This window comes from Diplotaxodon limnothrissa, linkage group LG5 (genome assembly GCF_057381915.1).
Source record: "Diplotaxodon limnothrissa isolate DT_005_m linkage group LG5, D_limnothrissa_male_GT1.1, whole genome shotgun sequence".
In the NCBI taxonomy this organism is placed as follows: domain Eukaryota; kingdom Metazoa; phylum Chordata; class Actinopteri; order Cichliformes; family Cichlidae; genus Diplotaxodon; species Diplotaxodon limnothrissa.
This window is the reverse complement of record NC_140600.1, coordinates 23769124-23789169: the sequence shown is the minus strand read 5'-3', so window position 1 is coordinate 23789169 and position 20046 is coordinate 23769124. Positions and strand designations below refer to the sequence as shown.

Genomic DNA, 20046 nt, shown 5'->3' with positions numbered 1-20046 from the left:
ACATGCAGACTGTCTAGACAAGATCTAATACTCAGATTCTGCATTTCTTTCCCTGAATTCTGTTTTCCTCATCTTCCTCATCTCTTTCTCAATTTCAGTTAGTCAGTCTGTCTGGCTACATGACTTTATAACCAAAACACATACACAGAGCACAAAGTGCTTAATCTCAACTCATAATTTTAAAAGCAATCTCTTTTCATTCTCTTTTATGGTATTGTGCAAAAGTCTTCAGTCACTCTCATTTCTCCATATTTTACTTTGAAGGAGCCAGAGTTTCCTGTAATTTGGTCAAGTGGTCTTGAGCAATTGTTCTCCAGGTTTTCTGAATTTCTTTAGTTTTAGTTCAAGTTTTTCTGTAGACATTGACTGCTTTGTCACTCATTTGTAGTCCAGTCATTATACCTGGTTCTTTTCAGAGGAATGTTTTTGTTTTGTTTGTTCAACACTTACTATTGAGGATTAAAAAAAAACAACAAACTGTAAGGATAAGCAATTGTCTACTTTACAGACAAGTTAGCAAACAACCAAGAAAATGTGTCTTTAGTCACTTTGCTACCAGCAGCCCGTTGCAAAAGTGCATACTTTATTTAGTTGAATGTATAAAAATGCTAAAGGTAAGTTTGACAGTCTGACAGGCATAAAATAAAATTCAGCACCAAAGTGATTCCAAGAGTGCTGTTAGCTGAAAGCTTGGCATATCTCAGCAAACTGTGCAGTATGTCTTTAAAAACTTTGAAGAAACAGAACAAGTGCAGGACAAAGGAAGAAGTGACAGGCCTAAAAAACAGCAGATGAAATGTATGTTAAGAAATAGGAAAAGACCAGCAAAGACCTGACACAAGACCTGAGAGATGCATCTGCACCTTCAGCTGATCCATCTACTGTTCAGTGAAGCCTCATCAGAAATGGCCATCATTGAAAAAGACTTTCTTAAGAAAGGGGAACAAGGAGAAAGTTACACAAAAAACGGACTGAAATCCAGGCAACCAGTCTAATGGAGTGATGAATCCAAACTTAAACTTTTTGGTTCAAATCATTGTCCTTGTCAGTTTGTAGATCAAGACAGAGGCACAACAGTGAATCTTTAAAACCACCTGTAAAACACGTCAGAGGCTCTGTCATGGTTTGGGGCGACATTTCAGCCAATGGTGTTGGAGGAGATGTTGTCAAAACTGAATTTTGAGCGCAGAGAATTACGCTCAGATTTTGATCTACCATACAAAGGCATCTAGAAAGTGTTTGATTGGCAATGGTTTAATTTTACAGCATGACAATGATCCCAAACACACTGCCAATGTAGTAAAAGCATACCTGGATAGAAAAACACATGATTGAACATCACCACATTATCATGGACTATTCTCCCCCAGAGCCCTGATCTTAACATCACTGTAGCAGTGTGGGATCATGTTGACAGAGAACGGAACAAAAGGCAGCCAGCATCCAAAGAAGAGCTTTGAATGCCCTTCAAGAAGCCTGGAGAGCTATTCCAGAGAACTACTTAAAGTACACACTCTGTTTTTTATTTATATAACGTGTTCCCATGTGTGTTTTTAGATGTTTCAATAAAACTGCTAACCTACTTCTTAAATCAAGGGTGACTCAAGACTTTTGCACAGCACTGTATTTTTCTTTACCCCTTTCTGTACGTGTCCTCTTCTCCTGTTGAATTCTAATATAAGTCCTTCATGATCTCCTGCAGCAACGGGTGCAAACACATGTCTATCTCTGTCTTTTTAAGCAGCTGGATGAGATGGACGTGATCGGTGACTATCTGACGCAGGTCTGTCATCTTCTGGAGCAGCTTGGCAAACAGCTGCAGAGAGTCTGGATGGTTTAGCTTCAGCTGCAACTCCAGTGAATGAAGCACCGTCTCCTGAAGCTGCTCGATGGGCTTCACATTCAGCAGGCCTGGCCGGTCTGGACACATTACAGAGATAAGGAGGATAAATGAGAGACTGACCACAATATATCCAAAATCCATTAAAACAGGTAGATGAAAATTTAAATTGGCATAAGAAGAGAAATAAAACCGATAGAAAATGACCTAAAGTTTAAAACTTACGTTGGATGGAGAGGTGCAAATAACTAAACATTATCCACATTCACTGGCAGAAAACATCTCAGTTTAAGTTAAGAATACTTATCTCGATTTCAAGAGATAATATTTGTCATTTAGGTTAATATTTAAATAAAACGTTTAATTTTAATCATCATGCTATCCAAGGTCAGGTTTTTATCAAGCAGCACTATAATAATCACCAATACTAGACTAAGCAGTTAGAATCTGTTGACATAAGAGGGTGAGGCTCAAGTGTTCACAAGCTGGTCTGATTTGTTAACATTTTAGATTTTAAACCCTTAGGTCCCTGCTTGCTTTACTGTGATATTACTAGAACAAAAATGTTTGTTAAAAGATGTCAAAGTTGTATAAAAACGACTCGACTGAGTGATTGTTAGTTGCTCATGTGGTTGCCAGTGAAACCTCACCTTTTTTTTCTCTTTAAGATACAGTGAGTCAAAATGTTGTCATCAACATGCAACTTGCTGTTTGTAAATCTCCCTGCACGTGATGCAGTTGCCGTTTACTGCCGTTCTGCTAGACTCCCTTCCCAAAAACATCCAATACATCTATGAGTGGGCCGAGGCTGGCGGGAGATAGTGTGTTAAACACAGAGAACTGATAACTTGGATTTACTTGGAGCAGCTAACTATGTTAACTATGTTACTTTATATACACATGGATGTAAATTAAATTCACGTTGTCTGGCAGAAGCACAGCGATAACATGAAATAACCTTGGAATCATGATTTTTTTTTTTCAATATTTAAAATAAAAAAGTATTTTTGTTTCATTTTTGCCAAATATTGAGCTGAAAATGGGGTCGCCAGTGTTGTATTTGTTTAATATATATCGGCAAGGAAACAGGAAGCGGTTAGCTTAGCTCTGTACAGAAACAGAAAGGCGTAAAAATGAGATTGCACAAGTGGTTTTATTGGTAGGTGATCATGGTATTCTTACTGTGCTAAGCAGCTGACACAGTAGTGCATTAGTAGATGCTACATAGAACTTTGCAGACCCACGTATGCATGTTGTAGCTACCAACAAGGGGGCAATGTCACGCATATGTGGCGCACGCTTAGTAAGGCTTGTAAGGCTTAGTAAGCGTCTGATTGGCACAACTATTACTTGTGCCAATCAGACGCTCTGACATGAACATTTACGACCAGTTTGGACTCACCAGTTAACCTAGCATGCATGTTTTTGGGCTATGGGAGGAAACTTGTACAGGGAACCCTCCACACAGAGAGGCCCAGGGTGACCAAGAGGTTCAAATGACTACCTTCTTCCCGTGAGGCAACAGTTCTAACCACTGCGCTGCACCACCCAATGTGACCAAGATTTGTAGTGGAGTCAACCATGTGTTAAAAACACTGAACTGTGCACTGCAGCTACTCTCGGTGCTGGCTGATCTTTGATGGGTTTTCTGCATGTGTTAAAGACAATTTTTCTACATACACTTAACGTATTGCTACATGCTGTTGTGCTTTTTTTCTTTTTTTTCTTTTTTTCGGGGGGTTGCACACATGCAATAGCTTCCACTGATTACATTTTCACAATCCCTCTCACTGTGTAGCCAGCCATGATTACCTCAATAAGGAACACTGCCAGAACAGCTATTTCTCCCTGCTTCCAGCTGTTACGCAAAGCAAGGTTAAGCTGTGTGCAGTATCACTTTAATAGACAGATATTAACCGATAATGGTGTCAGTCCTGTTAACTCAAAGTCTAAACTCAGACTACAGACGTTTTAAAATCCAAGCCAATTTTGCAATTGTTTCATCGTGCACATACAGAAAACAATTATTAGAAATATTAGGCCAGAGGGAGCAATGTGAGTGATCTCATGTGGTTGCATTTCCAGACTAAAATGGAGACTGTGGTGCAATCGCTTGCTGTAATGTTAGCAATAGCTTGCAATGAGAAAAAAATCAGGCGGCTAATAAAACCTGGATGACAAAGTACTTGGGTCGATGTGGTCAGCAAGGGTTATTTATTCTTGAACGAGAACCCGAGGCGAGATTTTAACTGTCAATAAAATCTGTCGACACCATTAGCCGCCCCCAGGCTAATCTTATGTATGCAATCATGCTCTTGCCATATATGGAAAAACGGTTCATTCAACACATCAGTGCAACAGATGCCATGTTAATCATGTCTGTATACCTGCAGACGCTTTCTTTTATGAGTATATCAGCACCAATAAAGTGCTGATATACTCATAATCAAATCTGAACTCTAAACGTCCAACAGTGGACGCAATGAATCTGTGAGTGTTTTAGGAGGTTTAAGAGAAGTGCTCCAAACCATTCACATATCCAGATTCCTCCTCCGAAGGTCAGGAGAGGTGAACTGGGGGCAGATAGTAAAACAAACAATAATAAAAACACTCACCCCCACTGAGAATGATAACAGCCAGAAACAGGGCCATGTCGCTGTCGTCCAGCTCCAGCGTGTTAAACTTGACGGAGAATTCAAACTTTGGTTCCATCATTTGACAGAAAGGTTTCCTGAGACTCTTGAGGAACTCCCGCGTCATAAAAATCTGTCCATAGGAGATGAGGGTCCCATCTTTGTTCATCAGAGGCGACATCATGATGATCAAAACCTCAATCACACCATACTTCAGCAAAGTAACCTGAAAATAAAGAACACAATGACTGTATCAAAATCTGGCAAGATCTTTAGTTTAGTAGAAATGATAGTCGGGTCGTAACTTCATTTTCATTCAAAATCTAGAACTGCAAGCAGCAATGAGCTTCGCTAACCATTATGTCGACTTATTTACGTTGATCATTTTCTGAATTGAAATGGTCCAAAACTGTTTATTTTAAAGTTGTTTTAGAACAGAAAAAATCTTCCACAACAATCAGGACCGAACGGATGAACCACTGATGAATCTCACCTGATCATTTAGATCCAAATCGACAAATCCAGGGATACTTTTGGCAAACTCTGTCACTTCTCTCACTGCTTCTGCTGAACGAGACTGACAGCTCTGGAAGAAACGCAGCTCCACAGTGTCTGCTTCTCCCTGTCCACCGAAGACTGCCATTCTCATAACCTCACTCTCTGACAGTGGGTGCGTTTCCGTGTAGCCTGATATGTGAGAGAAGGTACTTAATTTAGTTGGAGGAGTACAAGAAAAACAGAGAAGCTAACTATATAAGAAGCTAAAAATAACAAAGAGTTAACAGATAATTGCTGAATTTTGTGTCTTTCTAGATCTCTCGATCCTCATCCATCTCCATTTTTCTGCAAGACTTTTAGAAAATAACAATACAATTATCGACCGATGAAGAGAATATGACAGAAGATACAGTGGTACCATTGAGAATAGGTAACATAATTTATCAGCACCAGTAAAACTGGACTTGAAAAATGTAAAAACTGCACTTTTCTCCCCAGAAAAACTAATGCAATGAATTGGGGTTAATATGTGTGCTTTAATAATTATCTTGATTATGTGAAAAAAAAAAAACATTGACAACACTGGGTGAAACTGGTAAATGAAGAAGTTTGAATAGTTGGGATTTTCATTTTAAGGAGCTTGTCTGAGTTTCAGCCTTTGTTTTGTATATTTTGAATTGCTATTACTATTAATTCCAATGTAAAAAATTTTTTTAATGTGGAATAATAGGAACAATATCTTCTGCATTGCTGTAGCTAATTGCATTCCTAAAACTAAACAGAACAATAACAGACAAACAACATGTTTTGGACATTGCAACAAAAGGTGTTCTTTAACAGAGTAATTTGATACTACCCACCTCCGTGTACAGGTGGAAGAGCGGAGGTCTGGTGCTGCTGCTGCTGGTGCTCTGGGACTGGTATCTGCTTACAATTAATGAACTGCTCTCCTTCCATTAGAGACTTCATGTCGTGGATGACAAAAGGCTACAGGTAGAGTGCAAGGAAAATTTTGGGAGAAGGCAGAAGAAAAGGAAAAAAGAAAAGAAAAAGAGAAAAAATTAAGTTGATTATAGGTCTTCTGAGGACATTTAGTCTCATCTGTATGATGAGGCAAATAAAGAAAGTCTCAGCTGCAGGCCGACACAGAAAAAAAACATCATTTCCAGGTATCTGAGCAAACTTACGCTTACTTTAGTAAAACTAACATGCACTGGCCTGAAACATGAATGCTGCTATAAATCATTATTGTAGTGGGAATAGAGGGAATTAAAGCAGGAAATTCTCTAGAAGTTGTGAAATGAACAACCCATTTCCTGCGTGAGTGAATGAAACTGAGTGGGGGGAGTGAAATGTCTTTATGTGCTCACTGTGCAGGAATCTGTTTGTTAGTTTTGTCTTTACACAGCAATTGTATGTATGTTGTTCAGCGCAAGCACAACGAGCGCCTCCATTTTCTTATAAGTGCCAGCTTTCATAAAATTTCTTTCAACACACTCAGGATTTCTGCTATAAACATATAGGCTAAACAAATATAGTCTATATAAAAATACCTTTAATCTATTTGTGCGACTGTAATGCTACGTTTTAGCATTTGCCACTAGCAACATTATTAAATGTGCAAAAAGAAAAAAACACTATACTGGGTAGCTTTGTTGGAAGCTAAATTGAACTTGTGTGAACATTATGTATAACAAAGAAATCAAACCTCCATTTTATCTGAAGCACTCATACAACAAGGTAAAATAATAGGTATCTTGCACAGAGACATTGTAGCTCCGATTCCAAAATAATTGAGCAAAACAATGATGGTTTTCCAAGGTTAAGGAAAAAAATCGCTTCCTTTATCGCACATGGTGTGTCTGGAGTTCCGGTGCAGTTAAACACTGATTACACATCAACTCATATCAAGGTTCTGCTTGTTAAAAAATGTAAATATTCTACGAAAGTTAAAATCATTGACTCCCAATTTGTTTTAGGAGGATTGCTTTGGTTTAGTAAATAACCAAGCAGTCCCTCAAACAAAGAGATGATTTGGTGCTATTTGGCTGCAATCACCACGATGAACAGTCATAACAAGCAGACGAAAGAGATGCGGCGCAACCTTGAGCTGAGAGTTATCCGAGAACACGAGTAAAAAACCAAAAACTAAGAATCTCCTTCTACATTTTAAGAATATAATACGCTCAAAGTTTTTAATCCACTTTTTTATTCTGTGAGGGAAAAAAATCAAAGAAGATGAAGTGATCAGGTTTCACAGAAAAGCCTACAAAAACATACACATTCACAAATACTGGAAATATCTTCATGCTGATAGTTTTTAAGCATGTTTTTCATATTCTCAATAATTAACCGTCATTTGTCTGGAAACAGACAATTGAATTTTTGACCTCCAGTGACTCATCTCACATCTTGTGACATGATCCTGTGTTTTTATCGGTTAAAACAAACTGTCCAGTGTGCACCATGGGCGTATTAGTCAAACAGCATCAGTACCAAGAAAAAGAAGAAGAAGGAACAATGGTTACTGGTACACACGTAGAGCATATGCATGTACCAGTAGAATTTGCTTTTTAATTTTTTCCGCTCCACTCCTTAAAGCCCAGCAAAACCAGTATGATGACATGGCTATGCATCAATGTCAACTTAAAATTACATTGGATTCTTGCAGATATGTTGGTCTCTGCTGATTGGTTGGAGAGACTAAAATCAAATCCCCAACTGAAACTACTTACAGTTGGAACAATGAATGATAATGCAAACACAGCGTAACAGGCTGACGGTACTATCTGATATCAAACCAACTCCATAATCTTCAGATCACATATGTATGTCTGATTAAAGAAATGTAGTTGCCACACTCAATGTAATATTACTAGTACTACTATATGAATAATACACAGACAAAGCAACTTCACATATAGGAATAGCGGTATCATAAGGAGAAAAAAGGGAGAAAGCTGATGAATTAAAAGCAAAAATAAAATAATGCAAAGTGGATAAAAATATTCACTTGAGATCTATTTTATGTTCTGCTTGCATGCTGTTTGATTAGGTCTCTTTGGAAAACTCTAAACTCTAAATAGCTTCTTCCATTCAACTTTTCTAAATTTCCAAATGTCTTTATGAAATCATTTGATGTTTTAAGCAGGACTGTCGAAGCCATGGCTGTAAAAGAAAAGACTGCTAAAAGCAACACCACCCTGTTCTGTAGTTTGACCATTGTAACCTGAGATATTTTCTAACAGCCAAGACATGTTGAAACCAGTCCATCCACTTTTTGAGTTAACACAGCAGCAACAGCCTAAATCGCGTCATCTGAGTCAAAACTGAGCGTGCTCACAGGAATTTATGCTGACAAATGTTAAAAGACGTGCTGAGTAAAAGGTTTAAAATACTTAGAGTTTAAATCATATTAATGGTGTAGTATTAATAACAATTCTAACTAAATTTAATTCTTGTATAAGTGAAGGTAAAGAGTAATAAAGCAGTAAGGCTTTTTCTATGTCCTACTTCTGAATTTTGGTAAAATACTGCATGAAGTCATGGATTTTTCACCCTGGCCTGTTCAGTATGATCTTGACTCTGTTTAATGTCATCCTTGCTTGTGATAGTTTCCAGAATGGGAGATATAAAAAATATATATAGGTCAAATTTGTGCTGTAGATGTCGTTCTTAGTGGAGAAAAAGCAAACAGGAAAGAGAAACTGGCTCAGTAGCTCTCATCAGCGAGTTGAGAACGTTCAGTATATGTAGATGGTTGATATATCCCTGGAATGCAAAGACAAGTGAAACCACATGCACACCTGCAAATATCTTATCAGTTCAAATGCTGGTCTAATATTAAGCAGCAGTGCTCATATACAGTTTTTTTCTGATCTATTTTCTGTCCTGAGAATGCCAATGTTGAGCGCTATCTGTCTGCTGATTTTGTACGCATCCGAATCAAAGCAAATGAGAATTTAGAGAGTGCTGCTTACCACGTTGTCTCCGGTCTTCCCAGAGAGGATGGCCCTGGCCTTGGCCTTGGTGAGAGGGAAGTATTTCAGATAGGCCTCGTACAAATGCCGGGCCAGAGCCCTCAGATCTGCTGCCTCCGGGTGCATGTGCTCCATGTCAGATGAGAACTCGGCTAGCAGTTTTTCCTTCTCTGCCTGAGGCATTCGGCCAAAACGAATAGCTGGGAAAGGAAACAGAAGAACACTCTGGTGAACCATGAAAAACAGACATAATCACATGTGCACAGCAAATACGCAAAACCTGAAGCCTGAGTCAATTTATTGGAGTCACGCGATCTCAAAAGTCCCAGTTTGAATTAATACCATTTTGACTGACATTTCGACCTCAAACCACGTGTTACCATGTGCTACTTCACTTCTACAAAACACAAGTTAGGCTGAAAAGTTGAATAATGAATTCAAAGAACATGGGGAACCCTAAAAAATATTTCTAAACTACATTTTTCCTTTAGTAAACTAGCTTTAACAGAAGTAAAACACTATTTATTTGTGTATCAGATTGTAACATCAAGTACAATATGCTCATTCATGTGTAGCCATGTACACATGAATGAATCCCAGCCTTTTCCCGCTCAAAAAGGTCATTTTTGGAAGTGACTACATGTGATGGATTAGCATACACAAAAATAAATCTGTCTTGTGATTGAAATCCATTCCCTGTTATTTCAGACCAGTTGATAAACAATATTCTACGTAAGTAAATGAAAAATTTTAAAAATTGACTTTATTAAAAGCTGGTAATTTTTTATACTTATATTGAAGTCACTGGAGTACAATATCTGCTTAAGTAAAGGCTTTAAATACCTTTTTCATCACCCCATTTACCTTCTGTTAGAATGTTTAATTTCTTTATCACATCTTTAATATTTGATCAATGAGCAATGAATCAAATTGAACAGCTAATGTCAACAGAATTACCCATCTAGAGCAAACACACAAGATTTTACGGCACACTGAAGCACTACAAACCCCAGTGAACAAAGAATGAAATGTAAATGTGGGACATTTCATTTGAGACAGGGGACGTGTTTCTTTTACCTGATATGCAACAACGCCAATGTTAGGTAACTACTCTTTAAACCGTTGCGATGTCACAATATTTCAAGCTTGGAGTTTAAGTAATGGAAAACTTGTCCGAGTTGCTCTAATAACTCAAAGATTTCTGAATGTTAAAAAGTCACATGAGTCATATGACTCATGGCTTCTTCAATGAAAGGGAAAATCCAGTGGCATCAAAAGATGACAAATGATTCTGCTGTGATTTTTGAGGTGTGTCTTATGAGGCAATTAGAACATTTTGTTGACTCTGATATTGTGTACGGACCGATGTTTTCACAGCTCACCGAAAGATGAGTCGTTTGTTGAATAGGTATTTATTTTAGGATTCAGCTGAGATAAATATATTCTCTTGTAAATGAAGTATTGAGTCTCAGTGGGACTACCTGTATAAAAAAAGGTTAAATAAAATAAAATATAATAAAAACAGACCTGAAATGTAACAGCTTTCATTGCATTAATGTAATTTTCACAGAATGCAAAATTATTTACCTCCTGATAAAATTATGTGTATTTTATGCCCCTTAACTAAATATATTGATTATATTTCATTTGATCAAAAATATACCTGTATAAAATTATCTTATATTACTAGAGTTGCATTGCACTTTTCAAATTTTATAGTCAGCCTCTATTTTATGCTGAATGTGACAAAATGTTTTACAAGCTGACAATTTCTCTGAATACTACGTGTCAGTTTTAGACTTTGTAACTTTGTAAAGCAGTAAGGTCTGATATCTGTCAATGAATATAAAATGCAACCCATGTTTTGTAAAATTAGAAACAAAATAAAAACAACACATAAAAAAAAGACAAAAACCCTGCAAGATGTGACTTGTGAACCCCCACAGAAATAAATGGTCCACTGGCGGCTGAAAGCAGGAGGTAACGGCACATCTATCTACCAGCATTCAAGTGAATGCTTCCCTTGCCCTGCTGCGTGTACATGAAAGCAGCACTGTGGTTGTAACATGGCTGATGTGGATGTCTTTTTTTTTTTCTTCTAAGAAATCTGACACCAAGGTGTGACCATTCTTTTTCTGTTAGTGGAAGTCATTATTCCTTATTTCCATTTCATTCCCAGCTCTGAATTTACTGCCGTGTGTACGTGATTATGTAATGCTGACTGCACACCCTAAGCAAATGCATACAAACTAAAGTGGCTCTACCACCGGGCACCGTGCCCACGGCAGTGACACAGCAAACTGGAGAAATCAGTTCAACGCAAGTCAATCATTGATTAAACAAAAACCCACACAACTCCAGCTATACCTATTACACCAGAGTGATATCAGAAAAGGTGGAGGTAGAGAGAAAGACGCAGAGATAAGCAACAGCAAAGTAGAAAAAAACATATATCTATTGATAGCAGATGCTCATAATGTTGTTGAATTTAAGTCACTTCTAAGATTAAAATGTGACAACGAGTCCAGCCGACTTTTGCCATGATGATTGACAAAACCTTTCGTGCTAACCGGCACCAGCAATAAGGTCATTAGTTAGATAAAGGAGACATGGTTTAAAAAAAAAGCTTGAATTAAGAACCTTTTGGTCATGAAACTGTGAGATTGTAATGTATAATTACTCTGACACCAAACTCTTAGAGATAAGATCACATCTGCGTTAATGTGATGTTGTTTTCAATAAACTACAGTTACAAGCTGCCAAGTAGGAAAAGCTTGTTTCCTCAGCCTCTGAATCCAGCACACAGATGCCACGCACCTATGCCAGTGTTTTCAGTGATGAATTGAATTACTGAACCATTGTCAAATTTGTGCAGCATCTTCCTCGGGGTCATGCTGTAACGCTTTGACTAGAGGTGGTATGTAAACCTAGTAGGTGATAAACCTGTTGTAGAAGTTTGGATATAAAATCTGTCCCCACCTCTCTATGCCTACCTAGAAAAAAAACACAGCAGATAATTTGGCTTTTACTCATCACAGGGGCAAAGCTTTAGGACAGTGGGCAGCACAGTTACAAATGACTAACATGTAACAGTTACCAGACTAATATATATGAGTTACCAGGTGAGCTTCTTTCAAGGGATGACTTAAACCTGTTCCTGTTCTTACAATCGGTGTATTTATGATGGGCAATGGCTGAACTGGGGAACTTATTTGGTGGAGGTAAGCTGCTATGTCTGACAGACTGGACAAACCCCAAGATGGCCTGCCCAAGGTAGCAAATAATCAAGCTATGGCCTCAGTCTTGGTAAAATATGCCATTTCTCACTATTTAGGTTGCATCTGCCCACATATGCAGTCTATGGTCAGGATTGCCTCCTGCTCTAGCCCACTGGCTAAGTAAGCTGTGGCACCTCCACCATCATCTACCACTTCATTAAAATCATTCTTTTTCCCCCCCCACCTTTTAATATTCACCTCACTCTTCAGAGTCAAGACTCCTGACACCAAAGAGGCATCAGGCTGTAATAAAATTTATTCATCAACTTTTTAATATTTACTATTAGAGCAGAACTAACAAAACCACTAAATGCAGCTAGTTTCCTTTTTATCTGGAATGGCTTAAGTTTGTAACAAAACCAAATGAAGAACTATCCAACTATCCAAAGCAGTCTGTTTACATATGCTTTAAATGACTACACATATAAGAAATGACTAAACTCCCCCGGTATGTTACTTTGGTTTGTCCCTGGGCCTCGTAAGCAGGTGACTGAGTTGCTTTTTCTTACATCCTGTTAAAGAAACACTGAGTACTGTTAACATATATATGTATATATATATATAGACACACTCTTTTAATGCACTATACAACAGAATTTAAGTTGTGAACAGTTCTGATTAAGGCTTTCTTTTCAACTCTGGTAGATGGCCATCTCCTCTGTGTTCATTCACCTTCCAGTCCAACTGCCCCTTAAAAAAAGTGCCACTTAAAAAATACTTAAGTGATTCCAGTATCAATCATTCAGAAGGGTTTGAGCTCCTGGTCTCCATTACAGTGTCATACTGTTTTTAACACGCTGCAATTACAAGCTGTCAAGTAGGGGGAAAAAAAGACTTCTTCTGGATGCAGCACAACGATACCGTGCAAGCATGCCAGTGTTTTCAGTGGTTTGTCTAATTAAGTCTTAAGTGCAGCCCCCATTAATTTACCTGAGAAGCAGGATTATTCGGAGCTCTTCAAAGATCACCTTGTTTGCTTTGAAAGGGGGAATTCTGCTTGTTTCTAGAGCAATATGGCCAAATACAAAAATGGTAAGCTTCAGCAAGTGCAAGGCCAATGACAGGGCAGCAACAACATCAGTGTTTGATAAAAGTTGTATAATTTACCATCATGCTTTTGTTATTTCAAAGGAAAGACAAAGGAGTTGATAGTGGACTTCCGGAGGTGCAGAGAAGTACACACCCCCATCACCATCAACGGCGCTGCTGTGGAGAGAGTGAGCAGCTTCCGGTTCCTTGGCGTACACCTGGCTGAGGATCTTACGTGGTCAGTACACACAAACAAAACAGTGAAGAAGGCGCAGCAGCGCCTCTTCTTTCTCAGGAGACTGAAAAGATTCGGCATGAGCCCCCGCATCCTCAGGACCTTCTATCGCTGTGCCATTGAGAGCATCCTCACTGGATGCATCACCACCTGGTATGGCAACAGCACCGCCTACAACTGCAAAGCTCTCCAGCGAGTAGTGCGGTGCTCTGAACGGATAATTGGAGGTGAGCTTCCCTCCCTCCAAGACATCTACAGGAAGCGGTGCCTGAGGAAAGCGGGGAGGATCATCAAGGACTCCAGTCACCCCAGCCATAAACTGTTCAGACTGCTTCCATCAGGAAGGAGGTTCTGCAGCATCCGGTCCCGTACCAGCAGACTGAGAGACAGCTTTTTCCATCAGGCCATCAGACTGCTGAACACGTCATAGACATCTCAGCTTCACTACTGGAACTTTAACATTATGCACTCCACACTGTATATAAATGCCACTTGTTTTGCACATATTCAACTCTGTATATTTTATATATTTTATTATTATTATTATTATTATTATTATTATTATTATTATTATTATTATTTTATTTTATTTTTTTACTATTTAATTTGTAAAAATGTGTATACACACACACACACACACACACACACACACACACACACACACACACACACACACACACACGTAGGAAAATATTTAGTATACACATCCAGAAATGCATACACTATTATATATTGTACATATATTTATTAGTTTCAGGTTGGCCATTCTTGTATTTTGCTCGTTTGTGTTGTTGTGTTTGCACATCTCTGTTGCTTGTGGGGCTCGCACACAAGAATTTCACTCGCATGTGCTGTGCCAGTGTGCCTGCACATGTGATGTGACAATAAAAAGTGATTTGATTTGATTTGATTTGATTTCCTGTTCTGTCAACTTCTTGCCCACTTGACCACAGAGTTCAGTGTAGCCACACTTCCACTAATGTATGAGAGAATTTCCTGTCGCTGTCATTGCTTCTTTTTTTTTTTAAACCAGTGGTTGTGCAACAGGCAAACCTACCTCATCAGAGTGCTCAAATCTGTGTTTGCAATCGACAGGAAAGCTATTATTTTGGTGGTGTTACAGCCACCAAAATAATGGCTAATGCATGCTCACTATTTATTATAAATTACATAACCCACACACTTTTTTCAGTGCAAATGGGGAAGCGATCTTTGTGGGAAGCAGGGCTTTCTGACTTGTCATGATTTGCAGAGTTATTTTAATTTTACGACCTCACCGAAGTGAGTATGCTACAAGTGCGCCGAGGAGGGAAAGAGCCATAACGTGTCCAACCCTAACAGGTGCAACAAATATAACAGGAGAATCAGGAAGACATCAATCAAACATAGCCAGAGTATACTTATTTACTCACGAGGTTCATAATGAAACACAGCTGAGGAGGTGGAGTCAGGTGTGCTTGTTGATGCTCCTGACTGGACAACAAAAGCTAACAAAACAAAACTATTCTAAAGCGACGGATGAAAGAAGAGATTTTTTTTCTTTTGAAGTAGACGGTTTCTCTGCATATTGTACTTCTGTGGAGTAGTTTGCAAATGGTGAGGTCATCTAAGAGCTGTTTACTTGTATCTCAGTAAAAAGCTCTACGTACAAATGTCTGGTACATGAAAGGCAAACATATGTGTGTTTTAATTTTTTTCTAAATTGTACATGCAGTTTTTAAAAACTTAAAAACTCTTTTAAAAAAGACCCACTCACGTGGCTGATGTACAAACTTAGTGCACACAATCAGCCAAATGCTTGTGCGAATAAAACCGAAGCTGGCAACTTTTCACACATTCAAACAGCAGCAACGCTGACAGAATTGCTATAACACATTTTTGATGATATGCAGTGAAAACAGTCAGGCTGTGAGTAGCATGCCTCTGATAGGTGTGCTACTCACACCTATCATATCTGTCACTATCAGGCCTTTGTTGAATAAAGCACAAAGGCAGGTCAAAATTTAGAACTTTTGATAGGCGTTATAGTTAGCTATACACCAGAATCTCATCTTTGAATTTCTACTGTGATATGAATCAGCTGGGGGGTGGCGGGTACACACTGCGCGAATGATGGGAACTAAAACATGAACCAAGATTTGCAACAATGGCCAAAGACCACAGATGAAAGAATTGGCAACATCTAAGACAGTGATATAGATTTCTGCACACATTACTATGACACCTCAAAGGCTAAATTGGAAGCAGTGTGGTCAACACGCATCTGCGGCTCTCAAAGGGCATAAGTACTCAGTCCGAGAAGAGGCGCTTCCTGAACCTCAATTTCAAAGAAGAATCAGTCTTTTTACCTACATCTGCTTATTTATAGACATATAAATAGGGGGTTTCATTCCTGTCTGAGGGATGGATGTGAAAATGAAAAAAAGATTGAATGCACAGAAGCTTCAACTTTTTTTTTAGTTCATATTTGAGTTTAATGAAAAATACGACCCAGGTATGCTCTGACTGTGTGCAGACTGTCATGAAAATGTGTGTATGAATGCCACCGGCTTACCGTTGTGTGACATCCCGACGTTGAGGCACTTCTGGAAGCGACAGTATTGGCATTTGTTACGCGACTTCTTGTGAATTCGACAGTGAAGATCACAGTGATCGTACACCAGCTTTAACCTGATGGTGCGTCTGAAGAAACCCTGTGAAAAAGAGGAATACGATTAGTACACACGTAGTGACTTCAGTCCTTATGGTTGCTCTGCCTACTCTTTTTCAAATAAGCCCTATTCTAATGCATATTTTTATCCCTTCATCAAAAAGGATTGAGGGGCATAAAAAAGTTTTAACATTTCATTTAATAATTCAAATTCTGAATCAAGTTAATTGCTGGAAAAGTAGCTCAACGCAGTGTCTACTGACTGAGAAATACTGATAAGACACCTGGCTCTTTCTAATCTGTATGGAAGCCAATCATTGGGCCAACAAGTCTATTCAAAAGTTAACTGTGCAAATTTACACATTATGTCTTCAACCTTAGGACCAAAGAAGCTTATCTCACCTATTAATGTGTAGCCATGGTCAGACTTATAGTATACATTCCTACACCCTGAGCAGTGTAAAAGGAGAAAAAATCCTATGGGCTGCAAATTTCTGAAAGGCGAATTTTCAGTGAGAATAAAAACTGACATCAGGACTTTGTGCGAAGGCTTTTCAAATAAGCATCTACATTCCTACGATCCACAGATGTTTCTTTTTTAATCGTAGGTTATTTATAGAAGAAGGAAGTTAAAAGGGGTCAAGACTCCACCTCAATAAAGAATGTTTTCTGTTTTAAAACAATTAAGTGTTTGCCTGCTTGGCTGACCCCCCTCTTCTTGTGAGTCTCCCCTGAGACATCAGCAGAACAATAACTACTCTCCCTCACCTTCATTCAGCCCCTGACGGAACAGAGTGACAGCTTATGGCGGCAGAAAAACAGAGACCCTTGTTCCGCAACAGTGTCAAAGAGCTTCTGTTTTAACACTGTGGTGGAGTTCAAGGTGACTGTCAGTGGTCGTGTTCTTTTTGATTGTTTTTACAATGCAAGCTGCCAAAAAATATACTGTCAGCATTATGTCGTTCAGTACGAGTCCAAATTTTATAAGAAAAGCTGATCGTTTGAATAAATCATGCGTAGCTTGCGGCTCTGTTCATTCTTCTAGGGTGGTAGGGTTTAAGCCAACCAAAAACAAATCCACGGTTACGATCCACTGGAAGGACGTTTGTGAGGCAGGCAAACAAAGTGAGTCCACGAATTAGTGAAAACTCTTATTTTGAAAAAAGGCCCCCTTCTTTGATCAGCCCTTTTTCTTACACAGTATTTCATACTGAATGAATATGGCATGACTATTTTCTTGTGTTCATAAGGACACATTCACCCTTTGAATTTAGTCATTTGGATTATAAATCCATCAATAACTGTCATGAAACAGATATGCGGGTCTGTAAGTTTACTTTCACGGTCTGTATTCACATGAAGCTGTTCACTCCTTGGAAGCTTCGTAGCTTCACCTTGACGAGCGATGAGGGCACCGAGGCCACTGAGTGGTATCAGTGGCCTTGTAACAGTAAGCACTGTACTGTGTACTGTGTGTGTAAGAATAGAGACGAACATGTCTATAGAAAATAGACTCTGCTACCCGTGGAGGCAAAACCTCACTAAGACTAAATTTGGCTTGGTAGCTTGTGTTTACTACATGTGATGTCAGCCTGAAATGAAGTTAATCGTAATGAACAAGGAATAAGTCACCTATTAAAATGGAAAACTATTAAACCAGCATAAATGAGCCACACAACCAGTGTGGCGCGGGCTGTAGTGTGGGCTGTTTTATAATTACACTCTTTAACAAAGATAAATAAATGATATTAGGCAGAAAACAGCACAAAATTTTTATTTCCTACAAAACTACAAAATATTTCAGCTGGACTTTTCCTAGTAAGTAAGCAATATATAGTAGGCCTCTTGTATTGCACTTTGAATCATACTAGTTGAATCATACTACTCAGTAACAAGCTGCTGCATTTCAGTTTCTTTTTTCTGTGAAAGCGCCAGAGTGAAGGTTTCTTTTCAAATTAGTTTGATTTCAGACGTGCAAACGCTTCTTGGATCTAAACCAAAAGATGCACAGACAGGTCTGCCGATTCTGAAAAATCCATCTCATATGTGTTTGGAGAAAAATGTTCATGTTTCTGTAATGTGTCAATATTTCAAAGAAAATGGAAATATTTCTGAAACTTCACCCACACTCTATTAGTTATTTATACTCTATACAGACAGACAAACAGACAGAGAGTTTAAATGGGTGGCTGTCTGAAGAAGCACACGCCTATCTTGAGCCCTCGCTGAGTGGAAAATGTATGGGGCTTGTGGTTAGAGTGGCAGACATCAAAAAGATGAAAAAAAAAGCACATTTCTCTCCATGCATTATAGAATTATTTATTCCACCAACAAGTTTCACCGACGGGTGACACACAGTGACAGAAAAAGAGTGGCAGAGAGAGAAAAGAGCTGCAGTAGAAATTGTTACACCCATTACCGTTTCCTGACACGACTTGAAAGTAGTATGACTGCTGATTTATAATCATCTGAGCATTACTTGTTAAGAAAAAGACTTAACGCACTCTCTACTGATATGAATCATGATTTAACACATGAATCATTTCTGTGATGATTGAAAACCATTTAAAAAAATCCTCTCTAAAACTGAGCAAAGACGGAGCGCTGCTTAAAATGTATCGACTGATCCACAAATTGACTTAAACATGAATCGTATCAACCGCTGTGTGCAGTTTAGTAAAATTGTAACCAATGACAAACCTCAGTGAAGATTGTTCTAAGAACACGTGTATATTTAGAGGTTTTAAACCGTTACCTGGACATAACAAAAAACAGGAATTTAACGAAGAGATTACGAGACGATCTGAAATGTTTCTACGCTCATCGGCATTTTCATCTTCCCTTGTGAGATCGTTCAGCCTTACCTTACAGCCCTCACAGGCGTGGACGCCATAGTGAAACCCTGACGCTTTGTCCCCACACACGCGGCACTCGATGTTTAGCGCTGCCGCCGACGTATCGTCTGGGAGCTTGGATAGCACGGGAATATCTGAGTACTGTGGAGGTGACTCGGGCTCCAGCTTGATGGAATCTGATCAAGAAACACCATCACGCAGAAAGGAAGACAGACAGAAAGCACACAAAATTCAAACTTCACCTCTTACATCCATTTAAAAGTTCAGCACTCGGTTGCTTAAACCTTGCTTCTATAAATCTGCATCCTGTTACCCATAACTGCCTTTAATAGTTACTCTGATGCATGCAGCACATCTCTTAATCTCAGTCTACATCTCATTCAGGTCACCGCTTGCTTTGTTACACCTAAAGTATATTTTACATTTATATCATTCGTCTCTGGTCAATGTGCTTACTGAACATGTCTGGTTGTGTCCTGTAGCTGTGCATGTTTGTGTAGTCCATGTTGGTCAGGTGTTCTTCACTCTGCGGTGGACTTAGGTCATAGGCCACGCCAGCGGAAGGGATGGAGGATACAAGCGGGGGAGACAGGGAGGAAGGGATGGAGGAGGAGGAAATGGAGGCGTAGTCAAACGTGGACAAATGTTTCATTTCGAGCGAGTGGGAGCTGTCCTCCAGCTCTGGCAGATCTGCTGTGTTCAGACTGAAGCCAACAGGCCAGGCCAGGAGCTGCTGGGTGTCCACCATGTCTACTGTAAGAGAGAGAAAAGGCAAGTATGCGAGTTAATTCAAAAATCAGTTGCCAGCTAAATTTAACTTAACATAACTAGAAAAACAATAACCACTGAGAATAAAAGGAAGCAGAAAACTGTATATGAAAATAAAAGCACACGCAGACAAGTCCACATGCACTGTTGTACAGTTGTTAATAATTAAAAAGGACCTCTCAGAAAAATTCTAAACATTTGGGCGTGCGCACACACTCCATTAAAAACACTACAAGGAGTACCCGTCGTGCTTTACTTCATTCCTGCAGTGTGTCTGTTA

General features: G+C 38.9%; 1 protein-coding gene across 2 annotated transcripts in view; it reads right to left on the bottom strand.

Annotated features, from left to right (window-relative positions):
* Positions 1 to 557: 557 nt before the first annotated feature.
* Positions 558 to 20046, bottom strand: part of pparg (peroxisome proliferator-activated receptor gamma) — a 41692-nt gene continuing 22203 nt past the window's right edge. For both annotated transcript variants that reach the window (XM_085353306.1, XM_085353305.1), the window contains exons 2-9: positions 19455 to 19751; positions 19008 to 19174; positions 16048 to 16186; positions 8952 to 9151; positions 5832 to 5958; positions 4967 to 5160; positions 4456 to 4699; positions 558 to 1920 (exon numbers count right to left, since the gene is read on the bottom strand). In XM_085353306.1, coding sequence (XP_085209432.1) covers positions 1673 to 1920; positions 4456 to 4699; positions 4967 to 5160; positions 5832 to 5958; positions 8952 to 9151; positions 16048 to 16186; positions 19008 to 19174; positions 19455 to 19746 — 1611 coding nt within the window. In that variant the 5' untranslated portion in view covers positions 19747 to 19751 and the 3' untranslated portion in view covers positions 558 to 1672. The remainder of the gene's footprint in view (positions 1921 to 4455; positions 4700 to 4966; positions 5161 to 5831; positions 5959 to 8951; positions 9152 to 16047; positions 16187 to 19007; positions 19175 to 19454; positions 19752 to 20046) is intronic.